General features: G+C 41.6%; 1 protein-coding gene across 1 annotated transcript in view; it reads right to left on the reverse strand.

Moving 5' to 3' along the window:
* LOC101175026 overlaps positions 1-18971 on the reverse strand; it is a 31720-nt gene that overhangs the window by 5794 nt on the left and 6955 nt on the right. Inside the window, exons 4-30 of the mRNA XM_011487296.3 lie at positions 17791-17829; positions 17483-17713; positions 17206-17393; positions 16923-17062; positions 15090-15221; positions 14882-14974; positions 14157-14206; positions 13868-14028; positions 12161-12198; positions 10501-10632; positions 10288-10383; positions 9798-9847; positions 9520-9674; positions 9155-9316; positions 8693-8730; positions 5507-5650; positions 5022-5150; positions 4210-4248; positions 3563-3688; positions 3352-3481; positions 2778-2867; positions 2665-2699; positions 2415-2579; positions 1520-1654; positions 841-879; positions 621-761; positions 450-538 (exon numbers count right to left, since the gene is read on the reverse strand). Of these exons, the coding sequence (XP_011485598.1) occupies positions 450-538; positions 621-761; positions 841-879; positions 1520-1654; positions 2415-2579; positions 2665-2699; positions 2778-2867; positions 3352-3481; positions 3563-3688; positions 4210-4248; positions 5022-5150; positions 5507-5650; positions 8693-8730; positions 9155-9316; positions 9520-9674; positions 9798-9847; positions 10288-10383; positions 10501-10632; positions 12161-12198; positions 13868-14028; positions 14157-14206; positions 14882-14974; positions 15090-15221; positions 16923-17062; positions 17206-17393; positions 17483-17713; positions 17791-17829 (2967 nt within the window). The remainder of the gene's footprint in view (positions 1-449; positions 539-620; positions 762-840; positions 880-1519; positions 1655-2414; positions 2580-2664; positions 2700-2777; positions 2868-3351; positions 3482-3562; positions 3689-4209; positions 4249-5021; positions 5151-5506; positions 5651-8692; positions 8731-9154; positions 9317-9519; positions 9675-9797; positions 9848-10287; positions 10384-10500; positions 10633-12160; positions 12199-13867; positions 14029-14156; positions 14207-14881; positions 14975-15089; positions 15222-16922; positions 17063-17205; positions 17394-17482; positions 17714-17790; positions 17830-18971) is intronic.

The raw sequence follows: 18971 nt of genomic DNA on the forward strand, positions 1-18971 counted from the left end.
CAAAAACTTTTTTGTTATTGTGCCGTTTTCACTTTATGGTCAACTTTCATTATTTATTTAGACATTTTTTTTCCAGATAGTAGCTTTTAAGTTTCATTTTCATTCAGCAATATAGCATTCAACCCTGCATTTCTTCTGGAAATGCAGCTCCTTCTAGTTTATAATATATTTTCATGTTTTTATTAGTTCACGTTTGAGGGTCCGTGATCTACCGTCACATCGCCATAACGAGCAGACCTGACGCATCAAACTGTTTGATCGTATTCTTTTTTGTCTCGTAATCTTATTTTTTTTGCTGACCCTAAAACTCCGTCCAGCAATTCGTGTCTGGAGAAAGTTTCCGTATTCGTACATTCAATATTAGCATCACGTCATAAAATGGATAACTATTTTGGCGTAATCAGGCGTTTGTAGTTAGGTGACATATTTATAAAAACAACAACACAAACCAGTCGGAGGGCAGCTGCGAGGGCTCCATGGAGGAAATCTTCAGCTGAACGTCGATCACGGCCATGACGGAAAGCATCTCAACGTAGATCTGAGGCAGACGGAGTCTTTAACACGTCATCCAACCAACTGTATGATGATATAAACCCGACAGCAGCAAGCGGCGCTCTCACCCGATTGGCCAGGGGCAGGAAGTTAACGAAAGGAGATATGGAATCCACCACCTTCATGATCGTCATGACCAGGGCTGCTGAAGTGTCAGTCACCTCCACTGACAGCAGCCGGTTATTCAGAAACTCTGGATCTGGCTTCAGCTGGAAATGAAAACCAGAGCTTCTTTTCAGATCGTCGAAAACGACCTTTGATGTCGACATCAAACAGAGGAGAACTTACAGGACTGCTCCATTTCATCAGACTCTTGTACACGGTGCTCTGCGAAAGATAAAACCAACATGAAGGAGTGAAAAGTGGAAAGTCTGCGCAGACTTCAGGCTTCCACGATCAAAACTCTCACTTTCACATTTTTATCTTTTCGGGCTCTGCATAGAAAACACGCCGCCATCGAACGCGTGTTCAAAGTTAAACTTGTCCAATCAGGGCCTTAGATTTGGTATCCTTCGTAATTCACGAAACGAAAGTACTGACAGTTTGTATCGGTACCGATGTGGTAGCAGTACTTCGTTTCGGACATGTCAGTCACTCTTGCTGTACATTTCTGGCCAACCGTTTTACTTTTCCAGAGACTCGTATGAATGGGTGGGCGGAGTTTGAATCCAAATGTTGGGGGGGACAAAAAGTGTCTGTACTGACCAGCGAAAGATTGTATTTCAGCGACCGGTTGCAAAAGAGTGACGTGTAAGCCCGTCGTCGTGGCGATGAGCGGGGAAACTCGTGTTTCCTTCAGCGAGATGCAGAAAGAATGAAATAAAGTAGATCAGGCACATTCAAGCGCTCTCCCCGACCCTGTCAAGCTACTTTGGGAAAATTGGCGGGAGGATCGTCCGGTTGCATGTGACCTAAGGCTTTGAGGACCCGGATGGGGCGGCTCTGATGGGGGCGTCAGCGGGTTTACCTGGTTGGAGCCCGGGTGAATCTTCTCCAAGACGACCTGCACACTCAGAGTGTGACCTTTGAGAGAAACGGGGGTTCGGACGTGTTCTTTGAGAAACTCGGAGCACGCCGTCCAGTTGCTGAAAAACACAAACGCCTGCAGGAGAGACATATCAAAATAAGTCGTTCAGAAACAGGAATCCCTCCTTTGTGATCAACATTCTTTATGTACATGTTACATATGTCCTTCGACGCTCACTGGATCGACCAATATAGACCACAATGCATTATGGTCAAACAAGTTTTGCCACAAAAAAATAAGTATTTAAATGTATTTTAAAATCAAATATTTATTTGTAAAACGGTCATATCAATGAGATTCTTACTTCGTGAAATCGCTAACGTCATATCCGCTCTAAAAAAAGAAAAAAATAGTCATGAGCATGGTTCTTGAATTGATTTCAAAATCCAGGGCACTAGATCGTTTTTTAGTAGATAGGGGTTGGGGGGGGATTCAGACACAGCGAGTGAGTGTTAGCCTGGGGGCGGAGCAATAGCACAGACTCTTCATGGAAGGGGCGGTTCCTCACTTATCTACATCACAATGTGAGGACCTGTACATTTTCGTGGATTGGGAGGGGCAGGTTGAATTAGAAATGCGCAAATGGATCAAAAGACCGCTTTGGGGTTGTTTTTAGTGAGAAATTAGTTTTATAAGACACTTAAAACCTCAAAATAAGTTTATTTTTGCATTTATATAGGCCCTTCTAACATGTATTTATTACCTTTACCAAAGTTTGCGGGAATTCATATTTTTATAAACTTAAACCTTTGTAGATGTTTAATAATCATCATAGTGAAACATTTTTGGAGGGAATTCTACAAAAAAATAAAAATCAATTAACCCTTGAACTCACCCTCCTCTGCAGAGGCAGGACGTACAGGTTCTGGTTCAGGACCTGGAAGTTGGGCGTGCTGAAGAACGGCCACACCAGTTTGGCCACGTCCTCATGGGTGTAGCCGTTTTCCGGTAAACCGCTCAGCATGACCGTGGCAAACTCTGAGCCAATGACGGCCGCTTTCTGCAGCAGGAGGAAAGAGGATTTTAATCGCTGCTACGTCATGACGTCTCCTTTCAGAAATCCAAAACCGGATCAGTTTTCTCACCACGATGTCAGCCGGCTGATCAACAGACACACAAGCTGACAGAAGAAAAGAAAAACGCTGGTTAGAATCCCTCGCGTTCATCTAGACATCAAGCTGTGGTGAGTCTTCCTCACCTGGACTGATGAAGGAGTGCGTCGCAGTCGGGTACAGGAACGGCGCCGTTTTCATGGTCATCCAAAACGGAGGCGTCCGCCATTCTGGAGCTTTAGTTTTGAACATATTCATGCAAAAAGTATGACCATTAAGGAAATCCTCCAACTGCATTTACTGTTAGAAACAAAACTGTTTTGTTTTTATAAAGTTGAACAAAAGAATAAAGAAGTGGAATTTTTTAGTAAACTTAAAGTCGCGCTCTGATGAAAATGCCCTTTTTTAACGCGTTCTTTTGGCATTTTTCTGATGTCAAGGACATTTATTCAGAAAATGAGTATATTTTTATTCAAATCCTTGGGGGGGGGGGGGGGGGGGGTTGCTCTATGCCAACAGTCCCGCCAACAACTCAGAGGTGAATTTCTACAGCACTCTACAGAACTAAACAGTTTTTTTTCATTTGGTCTAAAAACAGAATGATCATAGTTCAAAGACCACTGGGAACACTTTCAGAATAGATCAGAAGATGTTCAGAGGAATCTGGAGTCGGGTAAAGACATAACACTTGAAGTTGAATTAAACCGGCAGCAGCCTCACCTGTGGATGGTTCCTCTGCACTGCTGGGAGACTTCATCCTGTAGACCGTGTACTTCTGGGCAAACATCTGGCCGCTCAGCCGAATCCCGTACAGATCGGCGTCCAAAACGCTCTCGAACTCGATGAAAAGCTGAAACGCAAACAGAGCCGCTCACCGTCCGTCAGCTCGCCTTTTCTACGGGGATCTCCGAGAAGGACGGGCGCTTCTTACTCTGTTCATCAGAGGCAGGAAGTTCTTGATGCGGAGCAGGTTCCTCAGATCCTCCCTGAGCTTGATGGTGTCACTGGACGATATGTTGTGGATGTAGACGGTTCTCTCTCCTCCATCAGTCACCACCTGGGGAACGGAGAAACCTCTTCTCACATCATTATGTAACTGAAGATGAAGAGTAAATACACTTGGCAGCATTTATTTTAAATGTTATTGGTTGTAAAGTCTTTAAAATATTGATTTTGTTCTGACATTTCCAATCTTATTTCTGTAGGTAGGACAAACAAACATAGTTGTAATAATATTTCAACTTCGACCTGTATTCCCTGTGGAGTGTTGTTATGAAAGCAACGCCAAAATGTTTTAAAAAGCTATTTGACCTGCTGTCTGTGAACTCTATACAATTTCAGATCTATTGGAAAAGTTTTTGTACGTCTTTGTGTTAAGGAGAGAGTTTTGAATTGGCGCTTCACGTCATAAACGTTGCTGATCTTTACACGATCAAAGTGTAACAGTTAATTCAGATGCAGATATGCAATTCAAATGCGTCATGCTAAAGGTAGATGCAGAGTTGCAGTAATTCAAAGAACATCAACACTGGATCAACTGCCCTGGTGTAAAAATGTGTGTGTGTGCGTGTTTCTTACAAAGTGCATGAGTGTCATCAGAGACTTGTAGAAGCCAAACTGAAACAAAGAACAGTTAAAGTGAGCCTTCACTTCAGTGACAGCAAAAACAAACACAAACATCGATTTAAAACAAAAAAAAAAAACCCACTGGAGGTGAAACTGCTGTGAGCTAAAAGCTAAAGCTAGATGCTGTTGCTAAATGCTGAAATTACATGCAAAGCGAGATGGTAAAGCTAAATGTAGATAGATACAGATGCTAAATTCTGAAGCTACAAGATGATGCTTAAGTTAGATAATGATGCTAAATGCTGCAGCTAGATGCTAAAGCTAGATGCTAATGCTAGATGCAGAGTCTAGATACTGACGTTAAATATTGAAGCTAGCTCTTAATATGCTGAAACTAGATGATGAAGCAAGATGTTAATGCTAAAGCTGAAGCTAAAAGATGAAGCTGGATGCTAAAGTTAGATAATGATGCTAAATGCTACAGCTAGATGCTAAAGCTAGATGCTAAAGCTAGATGCAGAATCTAGATACTGACGTTAAATATTGAAGCTAGCTCTTAAAGCTATATGCTGAAACTAGATGATGAAGCAAGATGTTAATGCTAAAGCTGAAGCTAAAAGATGAAGCTGGATGCTAAAGTTAGATAATGATGCAAAAGGCTGAAGCTAGAGGCTAAAGCTAAATGATGAAGCAAGATGCTAATGCTAACTTCTAATGCTGGGTGCTGAAGCTATATGCTAGTGCTAATGCAAAATGTAGATATGGATGCAAAATCTAGATCCTAATGCTAATTGCTGAAGCTAAATGTAGAGGCCTGAGCTCACCGGTGACATTGTAAAGGTGTTGTTGAAAGGTTTTAAGCTGAGCGTGGTTCCTTGAAACGAGATGCCTTCAGAAAAGGTTTGATCGACGAGGTTCTTCGAGTCCTTCACACTTGGCATTTGGGCGATAGCCTATCATGAAAACAAACAGAAGCACATTCAAGTTCTGATCAATCAGGGCAACATCATTAACATTGATCATGCTGACAAGAGCAAAACAGGAATAGAAATCGTTTAAACAAAAGCGTTTTGCATTTCTTCATCAAGTGAGCAGAACTAGGATTATGGAAGTTTCAAATCTGGATTTTTTTTGAGGAAGAAATATGAGTCTTTCCTCACACATCCAAACCTTTCAGAAAACATTTTACCCATATAAGCCACCAGCTACATCCCATAGAAAAGAATCTGAATCTAAAAACAGCTGTGAAAGACTTCTGTTGAAGCATCTCCAGGCTTTTCATGTTAAAAGCGTCAAAGTTTCTGCGTACCATCCTCGTCTGAGGAATCACATAGACGCTGTCGCTCGTGTGTTGGAACCCGTACGGGTGGAGCACGGCGGCGAGCTCCTCCTCCGTGTAGCTGCCGCTGGCGTACTCTGGAAGGCCGCTCACCAAAAACACTGTCTTCTTGAACTGGAAGATTAAAACCAAAACAAAAGAACGGTCACTACTTAGGTCTTGGAAGTAAAGTGATGGTTTTTTTTGGAGCAGATCCATCAGCTGTCTTTGCTACTTCTGTCCTGACTTGGTAAAAAGGGTCAATCAAATCCTTAAAGTCTACAAAATAAAAGATTTTATTCCAACTTAAAATACCAGTAATAAACATGAGTAAAACAATTCCAATTATCTTAAAACTGATAGAAGACTTTGGCAAGATCTGTGGTTATACAGTCAATAGTCGTACAAAATCATCCATTCTAGTACTTGATGAAAAACAAGCTAGCAGTCCTAACTCGCAGGCTTTATCATTTAAACTCGTGGATCATTTTAAATATTTAGGTATAGAAATCAGACGTAAACTAAACTACGTTGTTAGGGTTGACTATGAATCTTTGATAAATAAAACCACAGTGTCTGTTGATAGGTGGTTGTCCTTACCTCTGTCCTTGATGGGAAGAATTAATGTTATAAAAATGAATATTCTCCCCAAAATGTTGTACGTGTTTCAGAATTTGCCATTGCCCCCACCTGATGATTTTTTCAATTTCTTGCATTTATTTGGAAAAATGATAAAGCACGAATTCGGTTATCCATGATGCAACTGCCATATAACCACGGTGGGTTAAAATGTCCAAATATAATTTGGTATCAGATCAATAAAATTTTATTTTGAAACTATAGAGGCCCCCCAGTGGAAAGAAATGGAATCTGTTGGTCTAGATTTACCACTGCCATATTATCTTTACTCAGATACGATTTTTAACTTGATTAAGACAACTACAAATCCAACTGTTAAATACATGATAAAAATCTGGTCTAGGGTATACAAGCATACTAATGAGACTAATAACTTATCTTTGTACACCACAATTTGGGGAAACCAGTATTTTATACCAGGGAGGGCAGATATTGTCTTTCAAGACTTGACTTCGAGAGGATTAAAATCAATACAGGATCGATATCTACCAAATTCAGAATCACTAATGTCCTTTGACGAACTGACATGCAAGTATAACATTGATAGGAAATGTTTCTTTAAATTCCTTCAATTAAGGAGTTTTATTAGAGAAAGTCAGGGTGATCAATTAACTAAAACATCACTTGAAAGAATGCTATCTAAAAATAGTGGGGATAATCAGAATTTTATGATCTTTTGTTGTCCAACTCTAAGGAAAACTCTGATTTTAAACTTAAGGCCTGGAATGAGGATCTCAAAACAACCTTGTCAAAGGAAGATTGGGAGTTAGCTTGTAGCACAGTTCACAAACAGATAATCAGTACTCGGTTTAGGGTTCTGCAATACAAGTGGCTAATGAGAACATATATAACACCAGCGCAACTGAACCGATATGACAGTAATATTCCCGATATCTGTTGTAAGTGTGCTGAGGCTAAAGGGACTCTCTTCCACTGCATGTGGCAAGGGAGGAGGTTAGAAAAGAAGTGGAGATGATTGTTTCAAAAACTGTTCCAACAAATCCTGTTATGTTTATTCTAGGCATATATCCTTCAAATCCCAAGTTTACTGAAAGCGAACAAATTATGATTGACATGTGTTTTTTACAAGCAAAAAGAACCTGTAGGCCCAAGTTGACTCACTGGGGGAAACAGATGCTCATAGTTTTTCCATTAGAAAGGATGAGATATATTAGGAAAGGAGAGTTGGAACTGCTGGAAGACATGTGGGGCCCTCTAAAAAGTTTTGCGAAGAGTCTTAATTTGGAGAATGGATCTGTGGATGACCAAGACTAACTAAGAATACTCTAAAATGCAGTTGTATTTGAAAAATGTATCAAAAGATGGCTTTCCTTTCATTTCCTGATTGGTAGAGGTTGATCTGTTTTTTGTTCTTCTGGTCATTGTTTAGTTGTTTTTTCTCTGTTCTATTTTATTTATTCTATTTTAGTTCACATGTACAAATTGGGTGTAAAGCTTGCGATTATGTTTGATAATGTACCAAAAATTAAAATAAAAACAATATTACAAATAAAAAAATACCAGTAATCCAAATATCTACATCTGAAAACTACAATAAAGTGTAGCAGCAGCTTTACATTGAAAGAACTGCTGATGTTCCTCACAGAACATCTGCAGAACCTTCTGATCCTCAAAGAAACTAACTTTATTGCTGTCTCTGCGTTGGTTTGGTCTCTGTCTTCCTGCTTGACTCCATCTCTGACGGTGGGAAGAGAGATTCTGACCGCATAAATAAAAAGGACATTTCTGATTTATTTATATTTTTGAGTTTTAGCTAAAGCAGCGAATTAGCTGAAAAACTATCCAAACAATCAGAATCATTTACCTCCTTTTTTTGTTTTAAATACGCTTTTTAAAAAAAGTTGAAGAACCAGAAGTGCTTTTTTTTTTTTACTTCATTCCTTTCACGACTTCCTGTTTATTTATTTGTCATTTGTCTTTGGCAGCCATGACTGAGTCAAGATGAGTTTAAACCGTCAAAATAAAAGAGGCAAGCTTCACTTAGGAAACCAAATTATTTTAGTTTTGTTAGTTTTTACTGCCGTGATGTTTTCCAACTAAAAGCTCCACGTTCGTTCAGTTAGCCCCCCCCAAAAGTTTTTTATGCCCTGGTTTTAGATGGAAATGGAACACAAAGTTTTAAGGGAATCCTCTTTCTGGATGGGTGTTGAGACGTTCAATGATTAAACATGTTAACGTGTTTTTTCTGATTATGGCGGACTAATATAAAAAAATTAGGCTTAAAATTGCATTTTTGGGTATTTCTTTACATTTCTTTTAAGTGCTCCATTCCGATGCATCCACCAGCAGACAAATAGATCCACGTACGTCTCTGTTTTTTCCCTCGTCTGAGCTGGAATCGGGCTCAGAACTGTACGGCTGTTGTTCGCCGTTTTTTATTACACCAGTAATGTTAAATTGCTTGGTCATATTTAAAAACAAAACAAAACACTGGGATCTCTTTAAAAATGGATCAACAGATGATCAGAATGGAACCCAAACAGGAACTTGTGATCCAGAGCGTCAAAATAAACTTACGGTCTTCCTGAAGCACTTCTGCTTGTTCATGAAACAGCCTGAAATCACAATCAGAATCCGTTGTCAGTTTACATAATAATACAATGAAACTGTAGCAGCCTTGGAGAGGTAAAAACACTGTAAAAATATAAAGAAATATGTACAAGAAACAATTAAAATACAAGTATGAAAATTAAAACGCAGGATAAAGTGCAGCATAAGAATAATATTGTGTGTGGAGGAAGATAGTCAGTTGTTGGTGTAAACAGTAGTGTAGTGAGTGTGAAACAGTGTAACGAGTTCTAACTCACTTCTGTAATGATTTAGAACTGAACATAACCATGTGAGAAATAATAATAAATAAATAATAAATAATAATTGGAATCGTTTTTAAAAAAAAGAGCGGCTGACTTGGAGCGTCTTTGGTGTAGAACAGTTTTTTTTGGTTCTAACTTTGCGTTGGGTGGAACAAGACGCTCTTACGGAAGTTCTTGCTGGTCAGGAGCGTCTCCAGCTTCTCTCCAACCGTCAGAGACGTCTCCGGATCTGCAGAGTACTGGTCTGTGGGCGAGAACCTCTCAGCCGGTCCTGCAGAGGAGGAAGACTCTGGTTCTTCCTCTGGATCCTCCGTTTCCTCTGCCGAATCTAAAACCAAAAAATCCTGTTCAGGTTAAAACAATAAAGATCCTTTTGTTTTATTTTCATTATGGATGAAATTTACCTGACAACAAGAATTTATAATAAACCAAAACTACGAAATATAGTTTTTTGTAACTAAGTATTTTTAGATTCATTCGTACAAATGAAAAATAAAGACGGGCGCACAAACTAAACACACTACAACTAACTTTCAGGAGACTCCTGCGTCTGCTGGACTTCCTCTGCTGGTGCCTCTTCATCCTCACTCGATTCAGACGAGGAAGATCTCGGCTCTTCTTGAGCCTCTTCCAAAGTCTTCCTCGGTTCTTCCTCATCCACCGTGGCAGCAGACGCTCCGCCTGGTCTACAGAACGAAAGCAGCATCAGGGTGGAGAGATTCAAACCGCTGTTTTTAGGTTTGTTTCAAAATGGAAACAACAGCAGCAACTCCACCCCTTTCTTTAGGACAGAGGGAGGCGGGACTTACTGCTTATCGGGACTTTTCTGCTTCCTTGAGGACGTCTTAGAGTAAGTAATCTGTAAACAGTCAAAAATTAACAATTACAGCAGAAGTCGATCGTTTTTCCGCAGAAAACTTTAACACAAACATTCATTTAAAACAGGCATCCATGGCACATGTGGCGGGGGGGGCAATTTGCGCTCAAAGGCACAGGATTTTTTCCAACTGCAAAAACAATCTGGCCCTTCCACTCTGCATTTAAAAGTGAGTCAGCCAAAACTAAATGACTAGAACATCTTTAAACCAAAGTGGTCCTAAAGCTGAGCCCTGTTGAACCTCCAAACACACACTGTGGCTGTTTACAGCGCACTGTAGTCACTTTTATCTAAAGTTATTTAGACATGATGCAATAAGGATGATGATGTCTTTTACTAAAATGGTGAGAATGTTTCCATAACAAGACAAAGTCCAGTTATTTTTTTCCGACAAATTCAACTGAAAATTTACAACAACGTACTCTACTATAAACTCTAATCGCGCCTCCTTTCACAGGAAGTGTCTCCAGGCTGTTCAGCTTCTCCGCATCTTCTTCGTTTTCAAAAATCACTTTGGCCTAAAAAAAAAAAAAAACATCCAGTCGTCAGACTAAAGAAAAGACAGGAACTTGTCTCATATAAAATCACTGAAACGAGTAAAACCTGAAGCCTACAGACTGATTGGTGACACTTACTTGACATTTTGACCTGTAGATGACCAGGGACTTGGTTTTTCCAACTGTCTCGACGGCGTCCAGTAGATCTTGGTAAGGAACTTCAGTATAAATCGCTCTAAGAGTCACTGAGGTTTCAGACGGAGCCTCTTTCTGTAAGATTAACATCAACTTTATTAACGGGAAATGCTGCTGCAGTAGCAACACAGTAAAATGAACTAAATACTAAGTATACAGGGAAGAAAACTCGTATATACATGTACACACTCCTAGCAGCAAACAAATGAACATAAAATAAAATACGCATTCAATGTCACTGAAAGCTTGAGGGGCACCTGACATGATGCATTGTGGGTTTTTTTCCCTGACGCTTACAGCAGTTATAGTGAGCCAGGTCTCTACATTCAATCATTTTATCACTTTTTTATTATGGTGTGCGGATGTGTGTCTGTGTGTGTTGTCGACACTGTTTGTGTTGTCATCTTGTTTTTAAATTTTATTGTATTTTATGCACAGGACTTTGATTGACATGTAGAGCATCGGCTTGACAGGAGTCTGCCGCTGAAGCTGCTGCTCAATCCGTCCTCAGTTTTATAGACAGGGATTTGACGCTTTAGCCAGCATTCTGTCCCTCGCCACCTCCTCCAGGCCGGCGAGTTTAAAACCTACAATAGCCCCCGCCTTTTTACTAAGGGTACAGGTGGTTGTGTTGAATCGTTTTGGTACGCCAATTACGGTACGGTTCACTTTTGTTCTGTATGTATTAACTTTGCGCCGAGGCGGAGCTAATGTTGACCATGAGTTTCTGCGAGACGCTATTGGGTGACAGTGAGCATGTCCACAGTATCAGCATGGATAATGCAGACAAGAGGACAGAGCTTGAGGACCCCCCCCCCCCCCCCATCTCCCTCCTGTGTGGGGGAACACTTTGGCTTTGTTGTCAGCATCCATGAAGGGAAAAGACAATTGGATAAGCCGACTGCTGTGTGTTGAAATTCTCACACAAAGATAGCGTACGCCACAGTAACACATCTAATCTGTTAACGAAATTAAAACGGCATCACCAGACTGGAACAATCGGGTCTACAAGAAAAGAAAAGTTCAAGTTCAAATGTTTTTTTCAGGCCAGTGTTAATTATCCAAAGTTTTTGGCTCCTGACAGATAACAGTTGTATTATTTTATATAGCAGATCACCTACATAGGTCAATTTTATTTATTGTTATATAAAACCAATAAAAGCATTTTGTAAGCAATTTTTTTTCTGCCTATTTTGTACCGAAAAAATACAGAAAATGTCCCGAACCGAGCCCTATGACACTCTGAACCAAATCGAATTGAGTGTACCGTTACACCCCTACGTTTATCTGAGTTGATCTGGTCTGTCGGGCGTCCTTTGCTTTGATGCCGGTACCCCGACACACCACGGCGAAAAAGAAGACGCTACTCGCCATGACAGACCGCTGAACCATGTGGGGCATCCTGTTAAAATGTTGAAGGACCTGGGTCGCCTCAGGAAGTCAAGTCTGCTCAATCCTTCAACATTTTTAGTACACCGGTTATGTTAGGTTGGGGGTGTTCGGGATGAAAAAAACAACACTGGGAACTCCTTGAAAATAGATCTACAGAAGATCAGAGTAAAACTTGAAGAGGAACTTAAAAAGAGCGGCAAAGTAAACTTACGGTCTCCTTGGAGAACTTCTGCTTGTATATGAAAGAGGCTGTGAAGTCGAGCAAATGGAGAAGTCTGTTAGTGTGACGAGTTCTGACCCATTTCTGTCAGTAGACAGAACTCTTTTTCTACAATGATTTATACTAAACAGAACCACCTAAGAAACAAAGCACATTTCTGAATAATAGGGTTTCCAAATCTGGGCCCTTCTGTGCTGGTGTAGCTACCAAAGCTGTTCGGCCTGCAGCGTTCGGTAATGACGTCACACTACGGTAGCCCCACTTAGACAAACTACATAGCGTGGAGATCTGCTCGGGCTCTACATATATTCATTTCACGTTTCCTTTAGTAACCTAAAATTCTATTCCCTCATAAGTTGTGTCTGACATCATTCTTTATAGTGTTTGTTATGAGATTTTGCCACAATACACTTTGTAAAAAGATCCCTGGCCGTTAGAATGAACCTGCTGCTCCACAGCTTCATGTTTGCCGGCAGGGGAGGGCGCTTTGTTACGGCGCCCGGCCCGGAGGAGGCTTTGGACCGCCGTCCGCTCTGCCGAGAACCGTGTCTCCGTGTGAGCTGGCGGATGAATGAAAAGTCCTGAGAAACCGTGCAAACCATAGAGTAATTTTGTGTTTCCAGTCGGGTCCAGACAGAATGAAGGCTGATGTTTTTCCAGTTCAAGTTCATCCACGGCTAAATGTTAGCACGTATTAACCTAACCCTAACCCTGCTTCCGGGTCCGTTCTGCCAATAACAAAGCACTGGCCGCACGGATTTAAAAAACGAAAATGTACTTAATAATAATCATAACAATAATAAAAGGCCCGTTTAGAAGATCTCGCTCTATGTTGGAGCTGTTTATTTACAACGGAACTTACACTTTCTTCTTCTATGGTCATACCGTAATTTGTCTGGACCAATCACGCTCTTACACGTCATCGGACCAACGGACAGCACACATATTGTGATTGGCTGTCTTACGGACAGCCAATCACAGCCCCCCCCCCCCCCCCCCCCCCCGCGTGCCAGTGGTTGTGGGGGAAAAAATTGCCCATGTGATTAACCAATTGTGCTTGTACTGTTACGCAATCATGCACGCAGGTCCCCGAACACTTATTGGTATTGGTACCTACACCAGTCCCCAGCCCACCAGTGCCAATCAGTGGAAGATGACTCTCTGGCGACCCCTACAGGGATCTGCTGAAAGGTGAACAACCACAACATAGCTGCTGGGCTCTGACGTCCTCCTGTTTAGTAACTCACAGTATTCATGGTTAGATGAGTTATGCAGCAGGAAGATGATCCAAAAAACAAAGCACTTAGGAACCAACGAAGAAAGTTAGAACCCCCTAGTTAAAGCCCTGAACTGAACTGGGATGATTAACCTTCATAAAAAACCCAACTTTTCTACAATTTCAGGCCAACATTGTAAATAAGAAATTGCTCTTAATGTTTTGCCTCGTGAAAAGCCTGAAAGTTCTTCCACAACTTTGGAAAAGACTCACTGGCAGTTATCACATATGTTTACAGGGTTCAGGGGGCAATTACTTCTCCCCACTGGATTATTGGTTAGTAGTTTTTTTCTCGTAACAATAAACACTTTCATTTAAAGCCTAAATTGTGCGTCACATTTGTCCAGAATCTAAATAATCTCAAGTCTGAAACATTTCTGGAGAAAGAAAAAATAAAGACGGGCGCACAAACTAGAACTAACTTTCAGGAGACTCCTGCGTCTGCTGGAGCCGGACTTCCTCTGCTGGTGCCTCTTCATCCTCACTCGATTCTGACGAGGAAGATCTCGGCTCTTCTTGAGCCTCTTCCAAAGTCTTCCTCGGCTCTTCCTCATCCACTGTGGCAGCAGACGCTCCGCCTGGTCTACAGAACGAAAGCAGCATCAGGGTGGAGAGATTCAAACAGCTGTTTCTATATGTTGTTTCCAAATGGAAACAACAGCAGCAACTCCACCCCTTTTTTTTTTTAGGACAGAGGGAGGCGGGACTTACTGCTTATCGGGACTTTTCTGCTTCCTTGAGGACGTCTTAGAGTAAGTAATCTGTAAACAGTCAAAAATTAACAATTACAGCAGAGGTCGATCGTTTTCCCGGAGAAAACATTAACACATTCATTTTTAACCTTTATTCAAACAAAAACAAAAGATTTTGTAAAGTAGTTTCTAGAAACAATTGTAAGAATATTCCCAGATGAAGAAACAGAGAAGAATTTAATGGTTTCAAAGAAATCTTTGTTTGAAGAAATGGATCGTTCAAATCATTGTTTTTGATGTAAGAATTCCTACTTTTAATTTCAAGTTTTGCGCAGATTATATAAATAGTTAAGAAAGACAAAAAAATGTTTTAAATGTAAAAAATAAAAACAACAGTTTATTGAACACTACACTTTTAGAAGTGAATCCGCTTAGAACTAAATGACTAGAAGATCATTAAAACCAAAGTGGTCCTAAAGCTGAGCCCTGTTGAACCTCCAAACACACACTGTGGCTGTTTACAGCGCACTGTAGTCACTTTTATCATAACTAATTTTCCTGTAGTGTATCTTTATATCTCATATTTGACTCATTTTTTTTTTTATCTTTGACTTTTGCTAAAATTCCTTCTTTTCTGGTTTCTGGTGAGTGAAATGTTTCGTAAAATAGATCTCTTTATTTCATAAGACGAAGTCCAGCTCTTTTTTTTTAGACAAATTTAACAGGAAATTAACAGCAACATACTTGATCAACAAAAACCGGGACTTCTTTCACAAGAAGACTCTTCAGGCTCATCAGCTTCTCCGCGTCGTCTTCGTTTTCAAAAATCACTTTGGCCTAAAAAAACAAAAACAAAACAAAATCCAGTGTTCAGATTAAAAAAAAAACCTATAAAATCACTGAAAAGAAAAGAGTAAAAAACCTGAAACCTAAAGACTTTGGTGACACTTACTTGACATTGTGACCTGTATACGACCAGGGACTTGGTTTTTCCAACCGTCTCGATGGCGTCCAGCAGATCTTTGTGAGCCACGCTAGGAAAAACACCTCGAAGTTTCACTGAGGTTTCAGACGGAGCCTCTTCCTGCAGAGTCACAAAGACCACATGTTTCTAGGAATATCTAAATGTATATCCATCAGGTTTGGGTCCAATCTACTAAATGCATTTGAAAATAGATTTTTGATTGATATAATTGATAGACTGACCGTGTCAGGAGAGACAAACGAATAGAATTTTCTCAATCAATTTAAAAATCAAAAACACTTGTGGCGTTTCACGGGCCGCAGGCACTACCCGACCACGCCCTTGCTGATACACGCCCTTCACTTCTCAGAGTTTTACGTGGCAAATTCATAAACTTTTTTTTCAAAATGGCTGCTTTTCGGTCAAACAGGTCTGTCAGTTCTAGAAGAAATACCAAACTTTTGAATATCGTTGACAACTGAGGTTTTTGTTAACCACGCCCACATTCCTAATATGTTCATATCATATGTGGTATCATTTCCTTCAGGTTGTGCTAAAGATTTATGCTTCAAATATTCTGCTAAAAAAACGTGCGAGGAACACAGGAACTCCCCTTTTGCGAGCTTGCTATGCTAACGCCGTTCAAAATCTAAAATCTTTAAAAACAAACAGTTTCTTGCCCCCAAGTAGCCTTTTGATGACACTCAACAAGCTGCGGGGTAAAAGATTGAAATCCCAAGGAGGGATTTCAATTCATAGCTGGTACTTAGGATCCATTTTTTGGAGGGAAATTCAAGAAAGGTTAAAGGTCAACAAAACTTGTGTTGTAGTCTGGTAGACCTGGTGGTGTGTGTGTGTGTGTGTGTGTGAGCATGTTGGCAGAGAATTGCTACCAAGCCACGGGCCCTGTAGCCATCCCATAACATTTTTTTATATCCTGGACATGTGTGTCTTAGTCCATGTTTTTTCTTCTTTTTTTTTGAACTTCATAAAAGATTATGGCCCCATTGTTGTGACTAGAATTATTTCACCAGGTCTTATGTGTGGAAACTTTAGTGAGTTTTTTTTGTGTGTGTGGTGCAGATTCCCAGAATGAAAAATTGTGAAAACAGCATGGTCCTTGCGGTCCATGACTGTCCATGTTGGCCACACGTAATCCAAACAGCCATATTGCACATTGCTGCAGTGTCCACACGTACGTGAACCATAACCCTAGCCATAAACCAGCCCTTTCTACATGCAAATAGTCACTTACGATACATGTAGTAGTCCTAAACATGAGCCCTGTTGAACCCAATCAACAGATTTAAACCAACCAGTACCGGATTTTGACCACACAGTATGGAGCCTTTGAGGGTAAATCCTAAAGTCTATTTCGTCAAATGCAGCAGAATTTTTCCTTTATAAAATTAGGAAGAAAACAATGATAAGTTTAGAACAGTCACTGAAAAAACAAACAGGAAGCAGTTTTGTGATCATATGTGAGTATTAAACACTTCAAACACAATTGCCAGAAAATAAAATCATTGTTCTCCCCCAGTGGCTGTGTATGAAAGTTGTCCTTGTTTTTGCAATATGGACACCGCCGTGTTGGAGCATCAATAAGCAGTCAGAGGTATCAAAATCCCCCCCTTGAGGCATGCTTTCCATCCAAAATGCCATTGAACTTCCTTATTGGCTAAATACACCTGAAACAGGTAATCAGCAGCAGATCAGGCAGGATTTCTGGAAAGCCAGCAGAAGCTTGGAGTTTGACACCCCTGGTCTAAGTCAATGTTTCTTTGGCAACCATTCTTGCCAATCAGGTACCGATGTTCTCACCTCACGGTCCTCCGCACCGTGTGGCCGTGTGGGGGATGAAGAGGAGGGTACTGGCTTCATCTTGGACAGCTCGGCTATTAACACGGGGGCCAAAGTTTTCACCATGTCCTCCACGCCAGGAGATGACAAACCCCTGGCCTCTGAAATGAAAGAACACAAGGTCATGGCACCATATTTTCACATTTATACTAAAAGTAGTAAAACATTACACCCTTGATGGCCAAGTAAGAATCTTCTGTTAGAAATCAAGTTGTCCAAATCCAGGAGTTTCTAAATCTCTGACCTGAAGTCTCCATTAGCTCCTTGGTCAGCCTCTTGGTGGCGATCTGGGCTTCCCGACTCCTCCTCTGAGATGAATGTTTCTTGTCGGACTTCCTGGACGAGGATCGTCTCTCCCTGCTTCTTGAGCGCGAGCGATATGAAGTAGTGTAGGGGCGCTCATGACGTGAAGACAAAGACCGAGATCGTGACCTACAATACGTAAAGATGAAGAAACCCCAAGGGTGTTTCCATGTTCTTTGGCACTCCACATGCATTAGAATTAGTTTTCTGTCGATCACCTGCGCCTGTCTTTATATTTGGTGCTTCTATGCCGACGGGGGCTTCGAGAGCGCGATCGGGACCTGCTGCTCTGGTACCACGGAGGTGTGGATGAGCGAGATCTGGACCGGGGGTCAGAGATGTGCGAGTGGGATCGGCCCCCAACCCATCGGTTCTGGTAATGTGGCTGTGGTGCCAGGTTCGGATTAGGGAGCCCATATGTGGCTTGTGCAGAAGCAGGACCGGCATCACTAAACGAGGAATACATTAACACATTAAAAACAGTTTGTACAACTAATAACATTTCCAAAGTTTCACTGATGTTTACCTTTGAAAAGGCGGTATCTGACCATTCCAGTAAGGAAAGCTACAGAAAAAAAGAGAATAAGTTACCAAATAACAGCAAAGTTGTCACATATAGACTGATCTGTTTTAACAACCTACTATTTGAGACAAATCCGACTTGTGGTGTGGTTCTCGATGCACATTGAAAGAGGCTGAAGATGTGTCGCACTACGTTTAAACGCAGCTGACATCCTTTTGATAAATCACAGTCGCAATGGCACCCTCACTAACTTGCTGTCGCTAATGCACCCTCACTAACACGCTGTTGCTAATGCACCCTCACTAACACGCTGTTGCTAATGCACCCTCACTAACAAACCGTCGCTAAGGCACCCTCACTAACTCGCTGTCGCTAAGGCACCCTCACTAACGCGCTGTCGCTAAGGCACCCTCACTAACGCGCTGTCGCTAAGGCACCCTCACTAACTCGCTGTCGCTAAGGCACCCTCACTAACGCGCTGTCGCTAAGGCACCCTCACTAACGCGCTGTCGCTAAGGCACCCTCACTAACACGCTGTCGCTAAGGCACCCTCACTAACTCGCTGTAGCTAAGGCACCCTCACTAACACGCTGTCGCTAAGGCACCCTCACTAACACGCTGTCGCTAAGGCACCCTCACTAACTCGCTGTCGCTAAGGCACCCTCACTAACAAACCGTCGCTAATGCACCCTCACTAACACGCTGTCGCTAAGGCACCCTCACTAACAAACCGTCGCTAATGCACCCTCACTAACACGCTGTCGCTAAGGCACCCTCACTAACACGCTGTCGCTAAGGCACCCTCACTAACACGCTGTCGCTAAGGCACCCTCACTAACTCGCTGTAGCTAAGGCACCCTCACTAACACGCTGTCGCTAAGGCACCCTCACTAACAAACCGTCGCTAAGGCACCCTCACTAACACGCTGTCGCTAAGGCACCCTCACTAACACGCTGTCGCTAAGGCACCCTCACTAACTCGCTGTAGCTAAGGCACCCTCACTAACACGCTGTAGCTAAGGCACCCTCACTAACACGCTGTCGCTAAGGCACCCTCACTAACAAACCGTCGCTAATGCACCCTCACTAACTCGCTGTCGCTAAGGCACCCTCACTAACAAACCGTCGCTAATGCACCCTCACTAACACGCTGTCGCCAAGGCACCCTCACTAACAAACCGTCG

Source organism: Oryzias latipes, chromosome 18 (genome assembly GCF_002234675.1).
Source record: "Oryzias latipes chromosome 18, ASM223467v1".
Classification (NCBI taxonomy): domain Eukaryota; kingdom Metazoa; phylum Chordata; class Actinopteri; order Beloniformes; family Adrianichthyidae; genus Oryzias; species Oryzias latipes.